Here is a 25,915-nt window from a genome sequence, read left to right as displayed (position 1 = left end):
TCAATATTAATATCAAGTCAATAAAAAATTTATGGTAAAATATAGTATGGAATAAAGTATGAGTTAGGCTTATTTTTAATAGTAACTACAAGCAACTAGAAACTACATTTATCCAGCATCCACCAATCTCCTATTGGTGCCAGTTAACTGAGTCTGTTGTATAATACTGATCATTTTTTTGATACCTCATTTTAGGACTCCCTTTTGTCCTGGGTCCTGTGCCTCTGCATCTGTTGCAGAGGCACAGAATTACAATTGAGAAACTAAAGTAATTATCTGTTTCTGTAAAGACCTAAACTCAAGTCTGGATAAGACTCTCAGGAATTCTAAGGTGATTTGGCATAAATATACCTCTGTTCCCCTCTTGAGTTGTTTGTTTGTTTGTGTGTGTTTTTGTGAAAATCAATCATAACACCAAGAAAATGAACAAACATATGTAAAAGTAGTGGCAAATAAAGGATATTATATTTGTGGACTATAGAAGTGGAAATCCATTTCCATTTCTGAAACTAGAACTGTTGGAACTGATCTAACAGACCACTTCTATTGGAACTGTTAAGCTAGATGATTCCTTAGAACAGTTAGACTAGATTGTTCCTCAGTACCATTATATTTCAGCAGAACTGCTTAGTCTGTTGGACTAAATAGCCCCTCATCAGTTTTAAATAAATAATAGATTGTTTGTGTGTCTCTGTTCTTAGCTTTTTGGCTAATCTGCTCCAAATTATTCTTGCTTAACTTGGATTCTGAAGAAAATATAAAATATTGCAAAACCTAAAAACATTACCCTCCCCTGATTTAATCATCCCTTATTAACTCCTAAACCCTTTGTCCAATCCACACCAAATCTTTCATACTTATTCTCTCAGATTCTGAGGACTTTCACGAAATCTGGATAGCTAACTCTTTCCCCAATTTGATCTCGACACTTCACGATAAACACAACAACTGTATGCTAAAATAACCAAATTTGTAATATAGTTTTCATTTTAATGTTTAGTATTCTTACTTTTTGGCAAGACAATGCCACAAATATCTGCAAGTTACTAATAAAACAAATAATGACAAACTCTAATAAAAACAAATTTTTTAAAATATCTTTACAAATTTAAAATACCCAAAACTAATTTGATTATTCCTAAAACCTCACAACATTTTTATTTAGTTCAAGTATGAATAAAGATAGAGAGTTCAGTTTCACGAAAAGCCATATTCGTAAAAGTACAAAACAAAAAACATATTAATACTTCCTAGTCCAGAATGGTTCCGATCCAAAACTACCTACCTTTAGTGAACCGTCTGCCTTACTTTCGTTATATCAAAAAACGTGATTTAAGCATCAACTTGGTCACAAATTCGATCACTTCTTTTACTTTACAGATTTCTCTTTCTCGGTTGAATTATCTTTATCTCAAATCAGAAACTGACTATCTAGTAATAATATAGAAATTTATGAATCTAAAGCATATATAACATATCGAGTTTGAAAGGCTTTATCTCTTCAAGAACAAATAATAGAACCCACGTGTTTTAGAAGAGTTTTATCTAGAATCAAATACTGACGAATTATATATCAAGTTCCTACTTTTCTTTATCTGTACCTATTTTAATTGCTTATTATCTTTGTTTTTAGTATTTAACCATTATTAAAGCGGGTCAAATTACATATAAAAAATATACCAAAATAGATAAAGAAACATTTAAATGCCTATCAGTCAATCCATGTAATATATCACATTTTTAATTGATTAATTACTAAAGATTACCAGACTCTTAACTACTGTACTTATCTTACCCACTTGCTATATTATACAGTCAACCGTTAAAAATTTATTTTCAGTCAAATAGTACCATGATAATACTTAAATATACTATATAATGTTAAAAAATAGTAAATCATACTTAATCACAAGCACTATGAAATATTTCTTCGTCAGATTCTTTTTGTAAACATTTTACCACCTGTACCGTTCGTACACTACACTTCGCCGCACAAGTCTAAAGTGTTGCCAAGTACACAAACAATAATGATTTTAAATTATGAATAATTATAATCTGGAAATAAACCTTAAATGATATTTACTTTTGGAAGTAAAAAAATTATTTTAAATATTAATATTTAGAAATTTTATAATTTTACATTTAAAAACACATAATTAATTTCAAATTGTTTCGCTTTTATATTAGGAAATGATTTCACATTTTCTCGTTTTTAATTATGGATTTGAATGGAGTTTCGGGTATCACTTCAATGGAATTTTGATTTGACAGCTATTTTATAATGAAATGAATATTAATATCGTGCTATGATATCATCGATGTTTTATGGAATTGTTATTTTTAAACAATTTCTTGTAATAAAAATATTATCTATTAAGAATATGTTCGCTACATAAAAGTTGAAATTCAGTTTTTCAGAAAAAATTATAGTGGGTTTTATCTAAAAGTTTCTTTGAATAAAACAACTGAGATTTATCCCCGACATCAATTTTTTTTTCATTGCTCATAGATCCATTAAAACTGGAATATATCGAAAAATCCCCAGGAATCTTTCGGGGGGTGGTTTGTTCGGATATGTTCGACCTCGTCCCTTACCATCCGGCAGCACCATTGTGGGCCTGGCCGAACCCATAATGGGCTTGCAAATCGAGGCTCTCTTAGTGCCCACAGGGCGGAAAGAGTTAAAAAAAAGTACCTCAAAATTATTCTTTTAATCACTATATCAGTGTATTTCTATTAATAGGACTTATCATACTGGTGTACAAGATTGCAGACTCACAGTTACACAGATTAAAATTTTATTCAATTACAGGTAATTGAAAATAAAACAATTTATGATAAGTCCTATTGAAAATTGAAAATAAAACAGTATGATAAGTCCTATTAATAGAAATACACTGATATAGTGATTAAAAGAATAATTTTGATTAAATTAAGGACATAGATGCATATTAATTAAAAAAAGTACCTATTTAGAATAAATTAGTTTCTAAACAAGAAAACACTTTTGTAAAATGTCATTGCATCATGCCCATCACTTATTCCCGGTTTATTTAAAAGTTTCTTCGCATCATCTATCTTTTTCTGCTTAAGTTTATTTCCCAATGGAAACAAATCAACTAATAGACATAACTATTTTTTACCTCTTTTTAGCATTGTATGTTTGCACATCCCCGATCTGTCAGAATAGTGTTGTTTGCAACAAACATATTTAAGGTTTATTTTGATTACTTTTATTTCAGATACTTTAAAATCCATTTTTGACTTAATGTGTAAATTAATTGTGAGTTTCCAATTATCAAGTTTCCAGTCTTTACCAAGAACATGTATTTGTCCTATATGCTCAAAAATTTTATTGTATTGATAGTTTTATGGTAAAAGAAGCAGTTCAGTTTTTCTTAACATTTTTTTCTACCCTTTCAAAGGTCCTATGACTGTGACCCCGCACAGGATATGTAATCTCAAAAATTAAACTATATATATCTGAAAGTTTATTTACCATTATTAATAATGTGTAATTTTTTTTTGTGCACTGCATCCATCACAAAACAAATAAATTTTCTTGATGTTTGGATTTTTCTTACGAAAATTTTTACAAAATAAGGACGAGACCTCTTTCTAGCATATCGACTAAATACTTTTCGAACTTCTTCAGAAAATGTGGACATTATGAAAGAAAAAATAAGAAAATAATCAAACACAATAGCACTTGCACTTCAGAAAGCAGTAATTATTGTGGAATAATAGTCACGTGACCAATATGCACTTTGTAATTGGCTGTTATGGAAATGCGACAGTTTGAAAATTAAAACAAGACGAAAAATGTCACATTTGAAAAAAAACCAATCTTTTTTTATACATTTTTCAACAGAAAAACACCCATTTCGGAAAAAAGAGATTGTAGAACTATAGAGAAGCATATTATTAATTTAATGTGTTGGTCCTAAGAACTAAAATATAAATAAAAAATGAAGATACATCATTCTGGAAATAAGCTCTTCAATTTCGAAAACAGTGTTGATTTTTTCTTTTTACTTTTTAAATAAATGTAGGGTTGTCAAGTACTTAGAGATAAAATCTGGGCTAAAATGAGTTTTTCCCGAAAAATACCGGAGCGCTTTCCAGTGAAAACAAGAATATGCAATACATATATTTTTTACTTTGCCAGGGACAAAAATACATTTAATTAAAATATAGAAGAAAATATATATATATTTTATTTTTAAAACTGTTCCAACAATGATGGAAAAAAATTGCTAGGATTGATATCATGGGCGTCCGTAGAAAATTTACCAGGGAGCATAGCTTGGAGGCAAATAATTACATCAATAAATTTTTATTTATTGATGTAATTATTTGCCTCCAAGCTATGCTCCCTGGTAAATTTTCTACGGACCAAGTTTAATTAATTATTTAATGTTTTGAAGATTTTTAAAACAAAGCGTCCCATGGTTAAGGGTGTAAGGTTACATATCCCAATCACTTTTACGATTATAATTTGTGAAATTTTTTACTCGATTCCGAGAAGAGGCAAGTGTTTTGTTTCCCCGATCTATGAATGCCAATGTTTGAATTTTTTAAAGGAAGATGCACATGGGTAGCAAAATTAAGTTGACATTGAACGCCAACGACTGCCTCGACCAACAACCTCTTTTTACCTTGACAATTAAATGTGAACTTTCAAATAAAACATTTGATTACTTTGTATGTAAACATAAATTTAATAAATAGGGCAAGAAATAAATTAAAGCAGGGGTGGCCAACCTTTTGCATACCATGCGCCAATTTTTTTTATAGGCGAGTTCAGATGCGCAGTGGCATACCGTGAGTGTTAGCAGCCCGGGGCGGAGAAAAATTTCGGCCACCCGTTAATTAGGTATTTCAATTTATAAGACGAAAATTCAGATATGCCACAGAACAAGAACAAGCAATGAAAAATGCGGTTGTAGTGTAGCTACCCGTATAAAATAGTTCTATATGACATCAGTAGTGTATGCGAACACGAATGCATCGTGTAACGTACACGATGCATTCGTGTAACGAAATATCACGATGTAACGAAAATATTAATTTTCTATGTAATATTCATAATTGCAATGAAGCCAAATCTGGCAATGTGGCTCGGAACCGACTGAAGCGCCATTTGTAATAGTCCAATGCGCCAAGTTTGGCGCATGCGCCACCCCTGAATTAAAGTATTCAATTTATAGTTCAGAAATCATTCATTATCTCGATGATTAAAAATATATTCCAGTTTTTTTTTAATTTTTTTTCGCCCTGTGGGCACTAACAGGGCCTCTTTTTGCAAGCCCATTATGGATTTGGCCAGGCCCACAATGGGGCTGCTAGGTGGTGAGGGGCGGGGTCTGACATATCCGAACAAACCACCCCCCGAGCGGCCGGATGGCCGAGCGGTCAAGGTGGCAGCCTACCGCTCTGGGGGACCCGGGTTCGGATCCGAACGGGTCGAAAAAATCCCCAGGAATTTTTCGGGGGTGGTCCGTTCAGATATGTCGGGCCCCGCCCCTCATCACCCGGCAGCCCCATTGTGGGCCTGGCCGAACCCATAATGGGCTTGCAAAAAGAGGCCATCTTAGTGCCCACAGGGCGGAAAAAGTAATAATTAAAAAAAAAACAACTCCCGAAAAATTCCTGGGGATTTTTCGACCTCGTTCGGATTCGAGCCCAGGTCCCTCAGAGCGGTAGGCTGCCATCTTGACTGCTCGGCCATCCGGCCGCTCTAAATAGGTACTGTGACAAAACAATTACAATATGATTTTTATTAATTTTATGTAACAATAACACATCCAAAACCTATAAATTTCCTGTACGAAACGAATAAAGTCACTGAATTTTATGTAATCATTAACTTTTTTCTTTCTTCTAGAACTAGTATAGTTTTATGTAATTTTATGTAATCATTAACGTTTTTATTTCTTCTAGAATTAGTATAGTTTTTTAAACACTGTTTTTTTATTATCTTCAGTCGTATGAACAAGGTTTGTGTGATCTTCATTTTTGTTTAGTATCGTATTTTGTATATTCTCTTTTGTTTTTTTTATATTAAGTTTTTGACCACCTATTTGTTGTTTTTATTACATTATCCCTTTAAATGATGCAATTTTATTCCAAAGTAAGTCCATGATTTGAAGTACTAAAACTACCATTTCCATTGCCTCAGGATTTTTTTCACTGTTAAACCTATAACTTTCTCACTGTTAAGTTTTTACCTTAACATTTAAAGCAATTATTTAAAATTTGCGGTTTTTGAAAATTTGTATTTCCTGGAGATACATCACTTTGGAAATAAGCTTTTCATTTCCTTTGCTATAATTGTTTCTGTACTGTACGTAGTAGAGTCAGTCTTGAATGATCCGAAATGGAATTTCACCGGACCACAGAAGTTTAATGTGTTTTTATTTTTATTTTTCCGCTTTATGAACACTAAACAACATTTTAAAATATTCGTTATACGTTCGAATAGACTACTGTATAACAAACAGCCAAGCAATGCCGTAGAGGAATCTCGACCATAAGCTGATCGGAGAGGTCTGTCAATTGCTGCCCCTTCTTTGAGAAATACAGAATATCTACAGGATGATTCAAAAGTCACAGAAATTTAAAAAAAATTAATAACTCACAAACTATTTACAGTAAAACGATGCAGTTTTTACAGAAATGCTTAGTAAGAAGCGGGATGTTTTTAGGTGTAATAAAAATTTTCGTACCAAAATAGTTACACTTCTTGCCATAGATGACGCTTGATAAGATTAAATAATTTTTGTTGTTGTTACTAGAGCTTACAATAAGAACATTTTTAATTTTTATTCTTAGTTTAAGAAATTACAAATGTTTTCAATTTTCTACAACGCCATCTATGGCAAGAAATGTAACTATTTTAATACTAAATTTTTATTATACATAAAAAATTCCAACTTCTTTCTAAGCATTTATGTGAAAACTGCATCATCTTACTAAATAGTTTATGAGTTATTAATTTTTTAAAATTTCTGTGACTTTTGAATCACCCTGTATCTACAAACCCACTTAGACAACATTTTTTCAATGACAGTCATTTAATTTTTGTAATTATTAATTCTCGAAAAAGTTGATAATTTTACTTTTTCTTATTAAAGAGTGTTTGAAAATTTTTTAATTCCAAAAATGCCTCCCAAGAAAGATCGCTCCTCAGCCCACCGCTAGCTATGCCACTGCAGCCAAGTGGTGAAACAATGTGACCAATACCGGTTTTGGTAGGTATGCAGTACAGTACGTGCATGCACGTGGGCTGGCACATTCTTAGGGCACTAAAAAATATAATTTTTCACACTGTAAATATAATAATCAACAGTATCCTGCCGGTCATTATCTAACTCCTTTCGGGTGAGAACTTTTTGAAGTATGTATAGTTAATCGGGACAGCCTGTCCTAAGCTTTCTATATTTGGTCTTCATTTTCATGTATCGTTCTCGAGATTAAGGAAGGACAGGCAAACGGACGGACGACAATGGGAATTTATAGGTCTACAATTTTTTCAAATTGCACCCCAATTTAATACTATTCTTAGAGAAAATCACACAGTATAAAAATTTTAAAATAGAATTTTATGATTGTTATATGAAGGCTGAAGTTTGTACATTTTTATTGACTCTTGACTTCGCAAAATTACTCTGGATTTTGATTTCATTGCTTTGAACATAAGATACACTAGAGACCAAAAGTATTATAAGAAAATTCTTTGTGTGACTTGGTTGAGTTATGGAATAGAATTGCAAATCAACATCATATAGCTTATACCAAATACAAGTGAGATAAGTACTAATCACATTATTATCGAAAAAAGGATTTACACACCAATTATATAGATACAAATTAATTCATAATCAATATGCCCATTTCTGTCTTTAATAATGCCGCAATTTTCTGAGCCATGGAGAGTTTTTAGTGCAAGTTAATAAAGATTTTCTGAAATTACATTTTAATGAAGAATAGGACAATTGTGAGGTCATGAGATCTAGAACATGGGTCACCAAACTACGGCCCGCAGGCTAGATCCAGCCTGTTGCCGCATTGTGCCACAAATGAGCTAAAATATAATTATTTATATGGAAATATAGATTGTAAATGAATTTACTATTTAGAAAAAATTAAAATAAATGTAAGTAAAAATGTCAAAATTGGTCCAATCTGTATTTTGCATCTGACAGTAATATAATTTTTAGGAAAATCAGTGAATGAAAAATTCGGCGACTTTGGATATCAAAGTGCTTTTTGTGTAAGTACCTGCAACGAAGTTTCTAAGAAAAGTGATTACAAGCTTGCTGCAGTGATCAAGTTTGTGTTGGTAAATAAATATGCTGGTTTCTTGCAATACTTTTAGCCACTAATGTAGGTAATCATTGTGATGATACAGTAAGAATTGCCAATTATATTAGAATAGTGGTATTCAAACTATATTCTGTAGTACCGACAATATAATCATTAACTTGTATTCACAAGACTGTATTCACAGAGCAGGAAAAAATAATGTTTAGCATTACATTCAAGCTAGTTTGGACAAAAAAATAATTTATACAGAATGTTCAGTACTTCTCATATTTAACATAACTGTTTAAAGATTTTCCTTTGTACTGTTAATACTGTTGTAAAAGTATATTTAATGCACAATAAATAAAATATAATGTACAGTACATACGTTTCCTGACCATTTCTGTGTGGTAGAACTTTGATATTTTTCAAGGTCAACAGGTAATTAGGCTTAGCACTCTGTAGGGAAACCAAAGAACTTATTTGAACCAAAGTAACTGTGATATACTGTCTTGTATTTATTTTTATTACCAGATTCTTAGTTATAAAGTCGCAGGTGTTAGCACTGAGCCAAGTAAAAACAGTATTCTTACAGATGCAACATTATACTCAGGTAGTGTTGCCACCTTTTCAAAACCGCTGACCTGGACGGCAGGTGAGTTTTTTTTGAACAGAAGTTCCTGACGCATATGCAATGTCATTTTGCAATGCAAAGAATAACGTGCAGTGCATGCTGGTTCTAAATCAGTTATAGTTAGGAACTAGGGACACTTGGGTAGGAGTAGCATAAGTAACTAAATTAAGAAAAATCAACTACAGATGACTTAGCTCTATTGGAATTGTATGAGAGAAAAAAAAAAGGTTGACAGGTTGCACACGATATTCCCGGACAAAATTAATAGTTCACCCGGACAGTGAGTTGATTCCCGGACTGTCCAGATGAAAATCGGACAGGTGGTAACACTATACTCAGGCAAGAATGTAGTTCTTACAAGTTAGTTCTTTGATTTTTTTCATGTATATAGGTTTTCCATATGTCTATCTGTATTTATTATTCCAAATAAACTGGAGATCCGGATTAACAGGATTCCACTATATTGCTTTTGTTGAGGCTTTAAAAAAATTGATTACATTTAGATAAAATCTAACAAAAATAGGAAACATTCTAAGTATGAGGCTCCAGAAATAGTTCACATTTTAAAAAGAAAAAAGATATATTTTAATAAATTATTAATGCAATGAGAAAACAAATAACCAAAATGTCGAGCCGATGACACCAAACTTTGACATCATCGCTCACATATAATAGAGAAAAGACGAATTAATGAACAAAAGAAATAGAAAAAAGGGTTGTTTAAACTTAAAACACAAAAAGGAAATGACAAGATAAAATATGAGCGCAGGTGTATTAATGATCAGTAAATTGTGATCAGCATTGAAAGGATGGTGTCGGATAAATCATCATGGGTAGACGTTTCTTGCGACCCAAACTGGTCTCAAATTCTGCCTGGAGACAGGTAAGAGACCAATAGGGGAGCAAGGAAGGGAAAGCCTGACAAATGAAAAGAAGAAAAGGGGGAAGGAAGATATAAAACTCTCTGAGTGGAAGGACAGAAGTTTGTTCTCATCCTCGTCATTGTCTTCAACTTTTTCCGTATGAACACTCTGAAGTTGTCGTTTTGGAATCCTAACCAACTCACCACTACCCCGGGGTTACCCAGCCGAGCATCAAATTGAACGAATCAAGACCAACTACATCAAGACTTCAATTTGTCATTTGGATTTATATTCCTGATGTAAGCATAATTTTCACCCAAATAAACAGTTTTATGTCAACACTTGTTTCTTTGCCTCCATCATTGACACCCACATATGCGAGGGCCCTACACCATCCTGAACAAGTGAGTAAAATTTTCCCCTCTAATTGGTATAATTACATAAGTTTGCTTTATTCTTTGTTTGATTTAAAAGTATCTTATCAATAATTTGGTGAATTTTTCTTAGAAAGCAAGAAAAAAAAGTATAGCAATGTTAATAAATATATTGAGAAAGACAATATTGTAAAAACACTGATAAATTCTTAATATATCATAATAACTTATATATTTACATATCAAATAAATAGTAAGAAAGTGATCAGATAACTTAAGACCAGATCAAAGTGTCCAATTTTGGCTATATTTATTTATGAATTCTATGGAATTCTCAGAAGGAACATAGAATCCCATAAATTCATCTTAAACTTTTTAATACACATTTTACATTTTCAAATTTTATAAAACAATATATAAATAATCACAAATTAAAATATGATAACAAAAATAAAATACTATAATAATACAGTATATTACTATTCAAAAATTATTTCCTCCAAGGATTATGAATTAAATAAACAAGCATATTCAAAAATATATTATTTCCATCCCAATAATTTATATTTTTATTATATTACAAACCATATTCAAATATTTCTAAAGTGACAAAATTACAATCATCAATTAAAACATTAATTATGTTTACTTTAAACATTTTAATTGATCAAATTTAACAAAGATTAGTCCATTTTAATTTACATATTTTGAGATTGGCTGATAAACATTAAATACAAATATATACATAAATGCATATATATTTAGTAAATGTATAAAAAATAAGACACAGTGGAGTGGCAGTGATTTTGTTTGATTTTGGAACCATAATTTTTATTACTTATCCATTTTTCAATGTGCAAAAATTTCAAAACTAGATTAAAGATAAATATATAAAATGAATAGGATCATTTATATAATACATTAAAATTGTAAAATTACAAACTTTTATAATTGTAAATAATACTTATTATTTTAATTTGGAACTACAGTAGTTTAGTATAATTAATAATGTATTTAACTAAAATATATTGTTTCTTGTTTTTTTATGAAATATTGCATTAGGTAGGTTCACATTAAAAGAAGAAAATTTTATATATTTAAATTCTAGTGTGACGTGGTCCATACTGATATCTGTTATCATATTCACAAAGCCATTTTGTAGCACTCTCTACATAATTTTTCAAGTCATTGATAACACGATGCCCTTCACGTTTATATGGCATTTCTTTTGTTTCAGGCAGTTTTTGTCGTGAAAGTTTTGATGTATCAACTAACTTCTGTCTCTGAGTTTTCAAAGTTGAACTATGTATCTGAAAATTAAAAACATGAATAATTCATCTTTAGTATTTGACATGATTTAAAATTAAGCAGAAAATACAGCAATCTCAAAATCTTGGATATGTGATCTTAAATAATGACCAAAAACATTTGTTCAATGAAATACATTTTGATGGAATATCAAGATATGTTTCTCCATTGAAATAAAAAATATATACTAATAATGCAATGTTATGTATTATTAAAGATTATTTCATAAGCCTTTGATAAATTCTGTAAGCAATTGATTTGTAAAAAATATATTCCTGATTTGTTTTTTTTTTTTAAATCTTGCAATACTTTTCAATCTACATTCACTTTAAAAATTTGTAAGTAAAATCAGTTTTACAAAGCCTCTACAATATATACAGTTGAACTTGTCTGTTTCAAACACCTCTATCTTAAAATTTATTTCTTCTCCTGCATTTTCACCCTAAATTCAATATATTTTCCATGTTTATCTTAAATAATTTTCTTCCAAAACCTCTATCTCAAATTATGGACTGAAGTGTCAATTACAAATTCAAAGCTCAGCAACTACATTTTGATAGAATAAATTACAATTGAGAAAAATCTCTTGAAATACAGTACATAGTTGCAACTAAAGCTGTTTTTCTCTGATTGGTTACAAATTTGGTTTATGTCTTATTGGTTGAAGAAAGTCAGGCATTAGAAACTACTGGTAAACTGTTTCTGTTAAGGTATGTCAAAAATGTTTTATAAGTGCATACTGTACTCGCTATGTATTAATAAAATACCATACCTCCAATCAAATCTATTAAACTAATAGAGGTTTCTACACAGTAAACAATAAATCTTAAAACTTGTTTATCTGAAATTTTTTTCCTCATTCCCATGGGATTTGAGATAGACAGATTCAACTGTATACAGGTATATCTCAAGTTACATCATTCTCGATTACACATTGTTTGTCAAAAAAATATATGGAAAAATAAAAATCAAGTTTAAGTCATTTTATTCGACTTTACATCTGTCCACCACAAATATTGAAATCGTAATATCACTAGAAAAGTGTTAAAAGCACATAAAATCATATTAAAATGCATACATTTACAGTAAATGTTAACAAAATCATCATAAATCATAGAGAGCAAAATATGAAAACATCTGTGACTTTGTGTTGTCATCTTATTTAGCGGTCTTTAAGAGCTCAATATTGGCGTTTTCCATGGTAGTTCCAATATCTACTGTTTGGTGTCATTGTCAGTTCTACTCATTGGTAAATTTAACATAAATTAGTTTATTTTTTACTATCGCAAAATAATTTTAATAACTGTATTTGTTATTTAACCTTACAAAATCATCTAATTTTATAATGTCTTAGAGCAAACCACATTCACAAATGAAGAGTCCGCGATGTACGCCAAATTGTAAACATGTATATTTACAAGTATGTACATACCGTACATGTATTCGTAAATTTAGATTACTTTTTTCCTGTACTATATTAAAAACTAAAATTTATTTGTTTGTAAGCTTAAAATAGATTCTTATTAATCATATATTATTAAAAATGCATTTATAAATAAAATACAGAATGGTATTTGTGGTTTAGTCTAGTGACAAGTAGATTTGGAGACAAGTAAATTTGACTTATGTCATTTTTCGACTTAAGTCGCCTCTCCTGGAACCAATTACCATCTTAAGGCAAGGTATACCTGTATATAACTTATGATTTAATATAGTGCATGNAACTTTGCATAGAGCAAAACAATTCATAAATATAGTAATTTATATAATGCTAATTGATATAAGTAACATCTAGTAATATAAATATGTTATGGCTAAAGCCCATGAATCAGATAAAGTTAGAATTAACAAGCTAATGCTAACTTTATCCAAGTCTTTTGGTTAAAGCAAGTAACAATTTATTCATTTGAACTTTATCCATATCCAAGTCATAAGAGCATAAAGTTGACATTATCCAAAAATGGATGAAGCAAGAATAAAGCTTAAAAACTGAACTTTCTCCAACCTATTTTAAATAAAGTGAAAAGAAAATTTAAGTTTTTCCTTCTAGCCAGATACTTATTTTTTCAAATTCAAATTGAATGAATAAAGAAGAAATTTTGATTTTAAAAGCAACTAGAATGTATTGCATAAAAATGAAGTAAATGAAAATAAATATTTCCAGCCAAAATGGCACCAGAATTAGCTAAAAAACCATAACTTTAAAGCTAAAAATTGTAGATTTAGCTTTAAAGTATCAAAATGAGATACTTTGACTTATAGACTACCAATACGTACTGTACATAGACCTTAAATGAAACATACCACAGGTTGATTATAGAAATAAATACAATTGAGAAGGGGGGATAAAGCCTCAAATAAAAAGTGTCTAAGCATATTTTTATGTAATCTTGGGTGGGTTTAAAAAGGACTTTTAAAACATCTATTTTTGTGTTTGTCTTTAATTGTATTTATTAACACGAGGGTTGATCAAAAATTAAGGTTACAAGGCCGATATTCCTGGAGTTTCGTTTGTTATAGAGAAGTGAGAAGTGTGCGGTAATTCCAATAGATGCGGTTGGCAACTGTGCAGAATTTCAGCCACCTGCCACCTACAGCGCTAGTTGTAGATAAACACAAATGGAGACTTGTTTGGAAAACTGGTCTCGCAAAGAAATCCGCTCAGTTATTCGCTTTCTATGGGCAAAACATGTAACCATGGCTGAAATTCACTGGCAGCTGGTAGAGGTTTATGGAGAGACTGCAATGTCTCGTCAGCATGTCGCAGAATGGTGTCAGAAGTTTGTGGCCGGTATAGAAAACGTCACCAATGAGGATTGCAGTGGCTGACCCAGCACGGCATCAACATATGTCAACACAGCTCACATGGAAGAGCTGATTCAGGACAACAGGAGGATCACGTTACGGCGTATGACGGTAAAATTGGGAATGTTGTTCAGAAGCATTCGTCACATTGTTCACAATATTCTGCAGTACTGGAAAGTTTGTGCCTGTTGGATTCCATGAAATCTGTCCAACCAACACAAGAAGTGCTTGGGGAAAAGTCTGCAACTTTTGCTACGGTTCTCCACGAAAGGGAACAGTTTTCTTCACCATATTGTCATGGGTGACGAAACATGGATCCACCACTATACCCCTGGCAATAAGCGGTCATCAATGGAGTGGAAACACACTTCCTCTCCAAAGACAAAGAAGTTTAAGGTAATGTCACCTGCCAGGAAGGTGATAGCCACAATGTTCTGGGACAGTGTGGATGTCATATTTGTGGAGTTTTTGGAAAGAGGGCACACAGTGACTGCTGACCTATACTGCGAGACCTTGACATGATTGCGCGAAGCAATAATGAGGAAACGACCAGGACTTCTCACTGAGGGTGTCATCTTCCTTCATGACAATGTGTGACCTCATACAGCCCAGAAGACCACCATGCTGTTGAAGCAGTTTCACTGGGACATCATCAACCCCCTCCCTACAGCCCAGACCTCGCTCCAAGTGATTTTCACCTGTTTACTCACTTGAAGGAGAACCTAACAGGATGATGATTCGCTTCAGACAAGGAAGTGAAACACTTCATGACAACTTGGCTGAACATGCAAGGACAGGATTTTTACCAGGAGGGAATTTTCAAACTCATCACACGAAGTGACAAGTGCCTAAACTGATATGGAGACTATGTCGAAAATTAACCTGATGCATGTACTATCAGTTGGCTGTGTTGGTTGTGTGAAATAAAATGTACACTTTTCACTGCAGGCTTTGTAACCTTAGTTTTTGATCATCCCTTGTATAATGTAGTCCTGGAGTTTACACTGTTTTTTAAAAAGTTTATCTTAGACATGAAAAAAAATCACCAGATTGAAAGAATCATCATCATATTGCCAATTGGCTTGAAATCTGACATTAAATTGCTAGGCCTGGCAACATTGCTCTGTTCCTACTATCCACATAATGGTTAAAAAAAAAAAAAAAAACACAATGCTCATACCCGTATAAAATATATATTCATTTCTATCCAAACAACAATAAAGAGGGACTACATTATCCAGATAAAGGTTAAATTTTACATTTTTTTTTCTTGCTTCATTCAAGAATCTTTTGCTAATGTCAGCTTTATCTTCTTATAACTTGGATAAAACATGCTTTATATGGATAAAGTTCAAAACGAACAAGCAATTATTTGTTGTAACATTGTCAAAATGCTGGGCTGCAATTTTTTAGATTTTGATGCACAATGCTACTGATTTCAGTAGTCATGCCAGTCATCTACTGTATTTAACTCTGTTCTGGAGAAAATTTTTGAACTGAAATAACATGACTTCTGATCCAAATTGAAAATTCATATACAGTAGACCTCCCTATAATTACAGTTCCTATAATTACGATTCCTATAAAACGGCGAAAAAATTGCAACGGTATCTGTAAAAAAAAGGTAAAAAAACTCCTATAATTATGTAAAACGTCATCGGGCAGCCAAACTACTTTCCCGCCATCCGTAGCACCATGCTACAAACATTTAGGCGGGTAAATTGAGTTTAGTTTTGTCTGTATGTATAATTCTATATAAATTATATATAAATTAGGTACTGTATATATAATTATATATTAACTTAATTTATTGTAACTTTATTATAATTATATATATATGCTTTCCACCACCTGGCGCCACGCTACGGAGAGTTTAGGCGTACTATCGTCTGTACAGTATGTAAATTAGGTACCGTAAGTCTAATACAGTACTGTAATTTTATACATTTCTTGTGAAAGAAACATTTCTTATTCAACGGCGATTAAAATTATTTATATTAATGATGTCTCCAAAGTTCAACGAAGTTTTCACATAAAAATAAGTTATCAGAAATCGGCCGCAGTTTGGTGTGCTGCTTCGCGACGAAAACAAGCTTGAGCAATGGCGATGTCGAATGGTGCACTCTCGGTAAGTAATCCTACAATTTTTTGTTTATAGCGTAGTTTATACGAATTATTCCCAAAAAAAATATACGTATTTTGGAAATGTTGAGTCGGATTAGTCTACAATCGATTATTTTTATGGAAGAAAACCTTTCAAACAGCCGTAGTCCGTAAACTTCTCATGTGTCGGGCTGTGATTGGAAGGACTCGTAAGAAATCGGATTCCTAAAGAATGGAACGTATCTATGATCTTATAGGGGGGGTCGACTGTATAGTTAATCAAAATCTCTCGTCCCTAAGCTTTTCATATTTGATCTTGACTTTCATCTATATAACTCCATTTTCAAGATTAAGGTAGAATAGACAGACAGACAGCAGACAGATGGATGGATGCCAGTGGAAATTTATAGGTTTGCAATTTTAAAACTGCAGCCCAATAAATTATTACTTGCTTAATCAAAAGACTTGGATAAAGTTATCATTATCCAGTTATTCTAAACTTTATCTGATTCACAGGCTTTAGCCATTATATTTATAAATTCAAAAGAAAATAAAATATATGTATATACTGTATTTTAAAGAGCAGCTGTGTCTAAGTTATCATAAAAATAAAATATAGTTGAACTTAGTTATAACAAGCACTAGGGGGCCAGCAAGATTTCCTCATTATATCCATGGAGAGCAGTGACGTAACTAGAGGGAGGAGTAGCTGCTTCGGGTGCAAACATGTAGATGGTGTACCATGGGCAGCAAAATTTGTAGCTACATCACTGGCAATACTGTATTTTTTATTAATAGTTATATAAACTACAATATAATTAATATTAAACAAATTTCTTTTTTTGTAATTAAAGATAATACTAATTAATAAAAAGACTAACTGAAATTAAGCATATTATCCACAAATCTTAAAATAGATGATTACTTTCTTTTTCTGTAATGTTGATACTGTTGAAGAAGACAAAGAAAACTTTGTACACACACCAACATTTTTAGTACCATATTCTAACTCAAGAATAATTTCTACTTTTCCATAAACCAAAAGAAATTTTCTTTTCTTCAAAGACATATTTCTTATGGAAGGGTTCATTTCTAACTATAGTACATGGTAATTTTACAATCATAATTAATCACAACTTTCTTTTTGAAGACCATCCCTCACTTCGTTGACTAACTTCTGGCCTTACTCTGCTTATTTACCTAATTATTGCTATGATTGTAAAATTACCATACACTGTAGTTAGAAATGAACCCTTAGGCTGGAATAGGGCTATAATCCATGCAGGTCATAAAACTAAGTAACTCTTTCAGTTTTATCTCTTCCAAAAACTCAGTACTGCATTTTTTACTACTTGAACAATTTGGAATGCATAGCTGCCAAAAATTTGTTTGGTTTATCTGCAAAATTCACTCTTTATAACCATGAGAAAATATATGGAAATACATGTAAATTAAAACTGTTATGGCATTTTCTTTATAATCATGAACTCATTATATCTGTGTTCATTAGAACCAAGCTTCATTGCAATGACTATTTCTTTGATGAATCATTTAAAATTATTTTTGTAACATCATTTATAAAATTTATTAATAAAAAATATGATAAAATAACTATTTCATCATTAATTAGATCATACCAATGAAAACTTAATTATATAATTAAAACAAAAATTAATAACATTGTAGTAATATAATCAAATAAAATATTTCAATAATGAAGCTGTTTATTAAACCGAACAATCTATATTGATAAATTTTTTTAATAAAAGAATTGTTATACTCACATTTTTTGATATCTTAACATTATATGTCTTTTTGCTTATTTATTTGACTACATAAACTTATAGGAGATTTTGATTGATGAGTCTGATGCTTATCTCTAAGTAAATGACTGTAACTATCTCTAGTATCTTTCTTCCTAGGAGGACTTGATGATCTTGCTTTAAATTAAAAATTGTAATATTTTGTTATTAAAGATAAAAGTAAATATGCTCAATAAATTAAATTATAAAAGTGAACATTAAAAATTAACAAATTTTTAAAAAGTCAACATTAATAATAATAAAATTTATTTTTTTAAACAAATCAATAAATTATATTTTTTTAAAAATACCCAATAGTTTTTAATTATTATTTTAATTAAAGTAATTCTAAAGTTTAATTGCAAAGTTTATTATAAATTTATAAGATTCATTCACAATTGAGTAATTATCCTTTAATAATATAATGCGTTAAAAATATTGCATTATATCATTAAACACTGATTTTAATGCATTCTTGGTATGTTCAAAATTACATCCTTATTCAACTATAAACGGGTAAAAAGTAAAAAAAGATAACAAAAGTAAAACAGATAAAAGTATTGGACATAATTTTATGTCCAATCCAATTACATTTCACAAAATTCACTGTACAGTACCTCATTTCTTTCTTAAAGTTACGTAAAAAAAATATAATGATAAATATCTTTTCAGGAATAGATAATTTTTATTTAGAAAGACAAACTACTATTAGATTAATTAACCCACATAAATTAATTACTGACTAATCATTGAAACAAATTTAAATTGTTTCATCTTCCTCACTATTGGGCAGAATTATCATACTTATTTGATAATTTTGATTTAAAAATTACTTATTAAAACTAGTTTAAAAGTTAAAAAAATTACTTGTTTTCAAAGTATACATAATAGAAAAAAATTAGATTAATATTGTAACCTAAATTTATGAACATATCTCATTCTGAAACCTGTCATAAATCAAAATCTAAGGAAAATCTTGTCTCTGTTTACATCGTATTCTCTAAATTTGCACATTGTTCCTGCATAACCCAGTCACCTTAACCGTGTTCTCCAAATAATATTAAAGTGCTACAAAACACCTATTTACCTATCAACCAGGGCTGTAACAATTGTCCCCACAAACCATATAATGTAGGGTGGCCCAGTATGTTTGGGTTAAAAAACTAGGAGAAAGTTTTAAGTTCATAATAAAATATATGGAAGATTTAACAAAAAATTTCTATGAAGAATTTCATTTTCTACATTTCTTATAAACCTTAAACTGTTCTTACTACAGATGGTTTTCTTTTGTCTTCATAAGTAAGTAAGTTCCAGGAGACCTGTATTCCTTAACTATCTAAATGAAACAAATATTTGCCTATGGTGGTTTTACTGGAATGCAGACAAAACATTCATTAAGTTTAATAATATAACTCAACTACAGTATATAGATTTATATGAGATTTTCTAACAGAATATCTTTAATAAAAAAAGGAAATTTTAAAAAATACAGTAAATAATTTAATTGAATTTAAAGTAAATTTTTTGTTTAAGTAAATATTAATATTGAGATCTGCTCATATAACAAGTAAAAGGTGGCCCTTCAAAAAATTTGCACTATAGTTTTCCATTATGGCACTGCCATCAACCAATAATTCTAAATGACACGAAATAAAGTAAAATAAAATGTAATTGCCAATTATGCTATTTGCTGATATAAAAGAAACTAATATGAAATGAGAAAAGTGAATACAATATGAGCAAATATAAGTTGTCAGACATTTCTTTACTTAATAGTAAGAAAACAATAGTTAGTTAAGACAACAAACAAGCAGAAAACAAGTAAAATACAATAAGATAAATTTCTTTTTTTCAAACAAAATTGTAAATCAGTGACAGAAGGGTTTCTAATGCAGATGTAAATCTTACTAAACTTCACAACTGCATCAGAATGAATGGCACTACATATAACAAACAAATACATTGTGTGAATAAAACAGAAAATGGAGAAAGGAACTTATGAAACACTTAATTGGAGTGTGAAGGAATTTCAATTTTGTCACACTCAAGGATTAGAATATTTTCTTGTAAATACTGGTTATATTAATTATTTTGTCTTGTAAATATGGAAGAAAAATTACAAAAATTAGTTCATTGTATCAATTCTCATACATTGATTAATTGTAAATCAGTGTCACATTGTACAGTACCTACAATGAGAGTATGGATTATATCTTATCTGATAAGGCAATTACAGTAAATTTTAATTTAAAATACATCAATAAATCAAAGAATATTCATTCTTACCTCTGTTAATAACTTGATTAATAAAATCCAAAGTATTCACATTGCACATTACTCCTTCTTTTAATCTTCTAGCAATTTCTAATAAATCATTTTCTATGTACATCTCTCTATCAGAATCTTTATCAGATTCATATTTAAGATCATCCCAGTTTGGTGTCTGAACACCAACATCACATTTATTTTTTTCAGAAAGCAAAGATTCAGATAAAGAAGGACAATATTCTGGAGAGGTAGCTGTAAAAATAAACAACAAACTGATTTATAAATATTTTAACAATTCTAAGAAAATATTCATAAACAAGCAATTTATACAAATTTTAAAATGAAAGTGTTTTTTAAATTTTCAATAAATGAATTTGAATTTTTTAAGTAACCATATTATTTTAAAGTGAATAATAATATATATCTAATTAATTAAAATTTGAAATTACTGTATTTATAAGTTACTTTGATTTTGTTATTTTTAAGAACATGCTAATAAAAAATAAAATGAAATAGAATATATGATAAAGTTTTTGATACACTGTTTTGATTTATTCATCTATTGAGAAAATAATAATCTTCAATATAGCCAAAATTATACAAATCAAATAAAAGCATTAAAATGTTTTAATTTGATTTGTATTACACAAAAATTTTATTACATTTTATTACACAAAAATCAAATCTTTTCTACTGAAAAATTAATATTTAATATTGATCAATCTCTGAAATTAACTTCCTGAAATAAGAAATATAGTACATCATCACTTTAAATCCAGTTAGTTTTATTAAATTTCATTGGAACAATCACAGTTAATTTAATAATATTTTAAAATACTTACCTCTATCTATCATATGAATTTTTGAGTGATTAGTAGTTTCTTTTATTACTTCTAAATATTTTTGCTTTAATTTAGAAGGAGGGAGAAACTCATTAGCAATTTCATCTGTTACAGATGATTCACTGGACTGTTCTTCATTCCATGAATCAAATGGTTCATGCTGAAATTCTAACAATTTCCTTGCCTTTCGAAAATTCCAATTTTCTTTCCAAATTTGATGTCGCTTTTGAGGCGAATTCCAACGATACTTTCTACGATATTCTGTTGTTTCATGTACCATGATGAAAATAACTGTTTCATGTAATATAAATAATTATTTAATCATTTATTAACAAAAATTACAATTAATTCATTTTAATTTTAATTAACATTAAAAATATATAAAGCAGACATATCTCTAATTATGCAAAACCATAACTTTATGCACATACTGTTATAATACAATAGGCCTCATTATACAATGGATTATAGTGCTGGCATACATCAAACAGTATATAAAAGACGAATTGTAATGTATTTCAATGAAATGTGTTCTAAGTAAACAAAATTTAGATTCTTTTTAATAACACAAAATATTTATATATTAAACATAAACATGATATATATAGATTTATATCATATTCTATAATGAACTATAACTAAATAAATATTACTGATGAGAAAAAAGATTCTGCTATAGAATCATTAGAATTAACTGGAACATTATCTACTGCCTTTCAATTAACTGGTGGTGCTTCAGATTTCTTTACAAAATAAAAAAAGAGCATTTGGTTGAATATTTTTCTCCTACAGAACATAGTAGTAAGACTGGATTTACTGTGACAATTCCTATTTTAATAGTTGCATTCCTAGTCAGGATCAATTTTGTCTAGCTGATGAAGACAGTATTAATTCCAGCCAGAAATTCCTGCAGATCACAGTTTTCTATAGATCATAATCAGTCTCTTCTTGTTCCTGATGTTTCTGAGTTAATTATGAAGTCAGATCTTCCAATTTCTCATTTGTAAAGGATAAGAGATTCCAGCACAGATCTAAAGACTGCTTCAAAAATATATCAAAACAGGCGAAAGATTTTTTTTAATATTAAATTGTATTGCTAATGGATTAAAAAATTTATTCATTTTCATATCATTATAATACAATGAGACACATTCTATATAGATTTGATGCTATTACTAATAAATATTTGAAAAATGTAAAATTGCTAAATCATAAATAAAAAATAAACAAGCATAAAATGCAAATTTGAAAAGTTAAATGCTAAAATTATTAAATATAAATCTATTTAAAAACTTTATTGTATTGTATTGTACAATCTAATTCAGTTATATTAAAAATGAAGTACAAAAAACAAAAATAAAAAACAAACATGACATTTCTTGATCTAACTTTGCTGACATTTAACTTAACAGTAAAAATAGAAATTTTCCTGGCATAGAATAGTTTAAGTCATCTGATAAGTTTAGTAACAATATTAAAAGTTTTTAAAATTAAAATTTTTCAAATAAATACTTTATTTTCTTTATACAACTGTTTTATTAAGTACATATGTTTAGACTATATATTTTTTAATTAATTGTGTCATTTCTAATTCTCTCTTCTTGCAATTAAATATTTTAGTAATATATAAAATTTAATGATTAAAATTGATGCACACAATAATCCCATCTAAAAACTCAATTATAACTTTCAGCTTCCTAAATTAATTAAATCATATGTTTACTTTTTGTTACTATTTTAAAAACGTTCAGAAGTTACATTTAAGTTCAATTACTGGTTAGAAAATGTTTTGTTTGTGATTGTTTATTTCTCATTCCAGTACTTCTGAGAAGAAGACTGTTGTTAATATTTTAATAATTAAACAAGAATGATTATCCAATAATTTATTATTATTAATAATAAGAAAAAAAATAAAAATTGAACTTAACATATTCATATTCAAACATTATAAATGCAATATTTTATGTATTAAATTCTCATTACAAATTAAGAGCTGTCATAAATGAAAAATTATTATTACAGACAACTTCAGATTACTACATCATTAATTGGAAAAAAAAATTAGGACATTTTAACCTATTTTTGTCGCATCATATCCAATAACCCGCCTAAAAGAAATGGAAATTTTACTCATTTTATAGTTTCTCACTTTCTTTTCTAAATATTTAACAAGAAATTTTTAATTTTCATCAGTGAATTATATCCAAACTTTAAAAAACTGCATTTACTTTTTATAAATGCAACAAAAACCACAGAAAATTTTGTATATTCAGAAAAAATTTTAACAATTTTTTTATGTAGTATTTATGTAGCTTTTCTATGTAGCTATTTTTTATATATAAAATTTATTTGATTTAAATCTGGTTAAATTGGGTATTTATAATTAATTATTCCTTTTTTTCTTTGAATGATTCTTATCAAATGGATTGAAAACTTTATCCTTCAACATTTCTACCCAAATTCCCACAGATTTGTCTTAAAATATTGATACACTCTTAATAAATTCTTGTAATTAGATAAAACAATTTATTATAATTATTATTTTCTTAGTGCATAAACAGTTTATTCTTGTTTACATTCAAACCACCTATGCATAAAATAATAATACAAGTATAATTTTATATTATTGTCAGAATCCATTGGCCCATTCAGATCAAAGTAAAAGTTACTTTTAGGTCATTCATTTATATATATATATAAAATACACTTAAACATAACTTCTACTTATGAAATTGATTATTTAAGCTTAAAACTTCACGTGATTTTCTAATACTGTACCATACATACCTATATGTAATACAACGGTTATTATAGATATTTACATAATTCCATTTCATTTTTCATATAAAAATATATATTAATTCGGAAACAAATTCAAAATAATTCGTATTCTTTCGTTTATAATCAATTTTTACGAAGTAGATGGCGCTGTTGACTTTGATGGATTTGTTTTCTGATGTATGAATTTACCGAACATTTAATAAAACCTTTAACATCTCTTTTCATTCATAAACTCTTTCTGCTCCTTGGTCATTAATTAAGAGCTTTTTTTTTTTCTATATGTATTATGGGTTCGGCCAGTCCCGCAATGGGATAGCCTGGTAGTGTCCACCGACCGGTGGCCAAGCGGTTCCGTTCCCCGAACACCGGGAGTTTCGCGGCCACGTGGTTTTTTCCACGTTTGTAACGTCTGAATAGGGGTTAGTTACCCTTAAAAGACCTCCCGGAAGGCATTATCCTCACGTAACGACCATCATAAACTCATATAACTATTATTACATGACAATTGCGTGAAACTTTACCACGGGGCGATATAGCCTAGAAGTTTGTGCCCAACTCGCCGATACAAGACAAGACAAGAAGCCTGGTGGTAAGGGTCGGACCCGACATATCCGCGATAGATTGCCCATGAAAAATTCCTTCACCCGAATTTGTTCTAGATCCTCCATAGTGATACGTTGATATCTTAATCGTCTGAACTATCCGGCCGGTGAATATTTAAGACGCCAACGTAGCAATATCCGTACTTCTATCAAAGAAAAATTAAGATATATATGTTTTCTAGAGATTCACTATATTTCTCTCGTTATTTTTAAGATGGAAAAAAGCTTAATGAGAAAAAAAAACTGTCAACATGTTACTAGACTTTCCGGCATTCTTTACTTGTTTTTATTCCTGATAATTGCTATCATTACACAGGTCTGCAAAAAAATTTTTTTTCCAGCTGCATGGAATATTTATGCTGAATTATATGTTTTAAAGATTGCAGATTCTAAAAATGACTTCCGTTATATCCCATCATATAAAGTGTTTTTGTAAAATAAAAACAAATTTTTGATAAAAACTCTTATTTATTACAATGAACTAAATATGTTATATTTCTTACAACTAATCAACAAATTATTTCTGATATTTATACACAATTTTAGGTCTACTCTTTTTTCTTATGAAACCTTTTCTTCTTCTTTTTGATGCTTCTCCAAACTCGTTTCCGATTTCCTTCTCTGGTTACTCGATTAAGTATCCAACAGTAGTCAGCTAACATATTGACATCCCATTTTCCTTGGTAACGTCTCTCGATATCACGGACATCCTGATGAAATCTTTCACCCTGTTCTTCATTGTATGCTCCCAAGTTTTCGGGAAAATAATCAATATGGGAGTGTAAGAAATGAACTTTTAAGCTCATCTTGCATCCTTGAGCTTCATACGTTGCTGCCAGCATACGTTGTACAATGGTTTTGTAGTTAGGATCCTTAGTATTCCCCAAAAACTTATGCACTACATTCTTAAAAGAGTCTCATGCTTCTTTTTCCTTTTTCTCATTGTTTCCAAAAATCTGCTTTGTCTTCATCTCCAAGTTTCAATTTGAAACATGCAAATTAAACTTTCTTCACAAACTCATTTATGTTTCTTTGTTGACTTTTCACTGTGTATTCACCACAAACATAACAGAAGCTGTCGAGAGAAATTACACAACCTCTGCGAGCCATATTCCAGAAATAAAAATACAAGTACAGTAGCGTTCGAATGCTGGATATAAATTGAGCGTGGCATTAGATGGCCAGCGAGATACTGAACTTATTTAGCTTGTTGAAACATGATCTAA

At 29.8% G+C, this 25,915-nt stretch overlaps 2 protein-coding genes across 4 annotated transcripts in view; both read right to left on the bottom strand.

The window, feature by feature from the left end:
• Window positions 1–2,036, bottom strand: part of LOC111615057 (CCA tRNA nucleotidyltransferase 1, mitochondrial-like) — a 34,408-nt gene extending 32,372 nt beyond the window's left edge. Inside the window, exon 1 of one of the 3 annotated variants that reach the window (XM_023356429.1) lies at window positions 1,903–2,036. The gene's annotated coding sequence lies outside the window, so the exon portion shown is untranslated. Of the gene's footprint in view, window positions 1–1,285; window positions 1,840–1,902 lie in introns of those variants that run through there. The other 2 variants (XM_023356432.1, XM_023356431.1) reach the window with 2 other exon arrangements.
• A 9,127-nt stretch (window positions 2,037–11,163) lies between these two features.
• On the bottom strand, window positions 11,164–24,258 carry LOC111615058. Its single transcript, XM_023356433.1, has 5 exons — window positions 24,094–24,258; window positions 21,307–21,597; window positions 20,483–20,716; window positions 18,179–18,334; window positions 11,164–11,488 (listed from the first exon to the last, which is right to left on the bottom strand). Exons 2-4 carry the CDS (start codon window positions 21,584–21,586, stop codon window positions 18,198–18,200), a joined length of 651 nt encoding a protein of 216 aa, XP_023212201.1. The 5' UTR covers window positions 21,587–21,597; window positions 24,094–24,258; the 3' UTR covers window positions 11,164–11,488; window positions 18,179–18,197.
• Between the last annotated feature and the right edge of the window lie 1,657 nt (window positions 24,259–25,915).

This window comes from Centruroides sculpturatus, unplaced genomic scaffold (genome assembly GCF_000671375.1).
Source record: "Centruroides sculpturatus isolate CEXI.00-Female unplaced genomic scaffold, Cexi_2.0 scaffold2078, whole genome shotgun sequence".
NCBI lineage: Eukaryota > Metazoa > Arthropoda > Arachnida > Scorpiones > Buthidae > Centruroides > Centruroides sculpturatus.
Note: the sequence above shows the minus strand (reverse complement) of the source record. Positions and strands in the feature narration are given on the sequence as shown.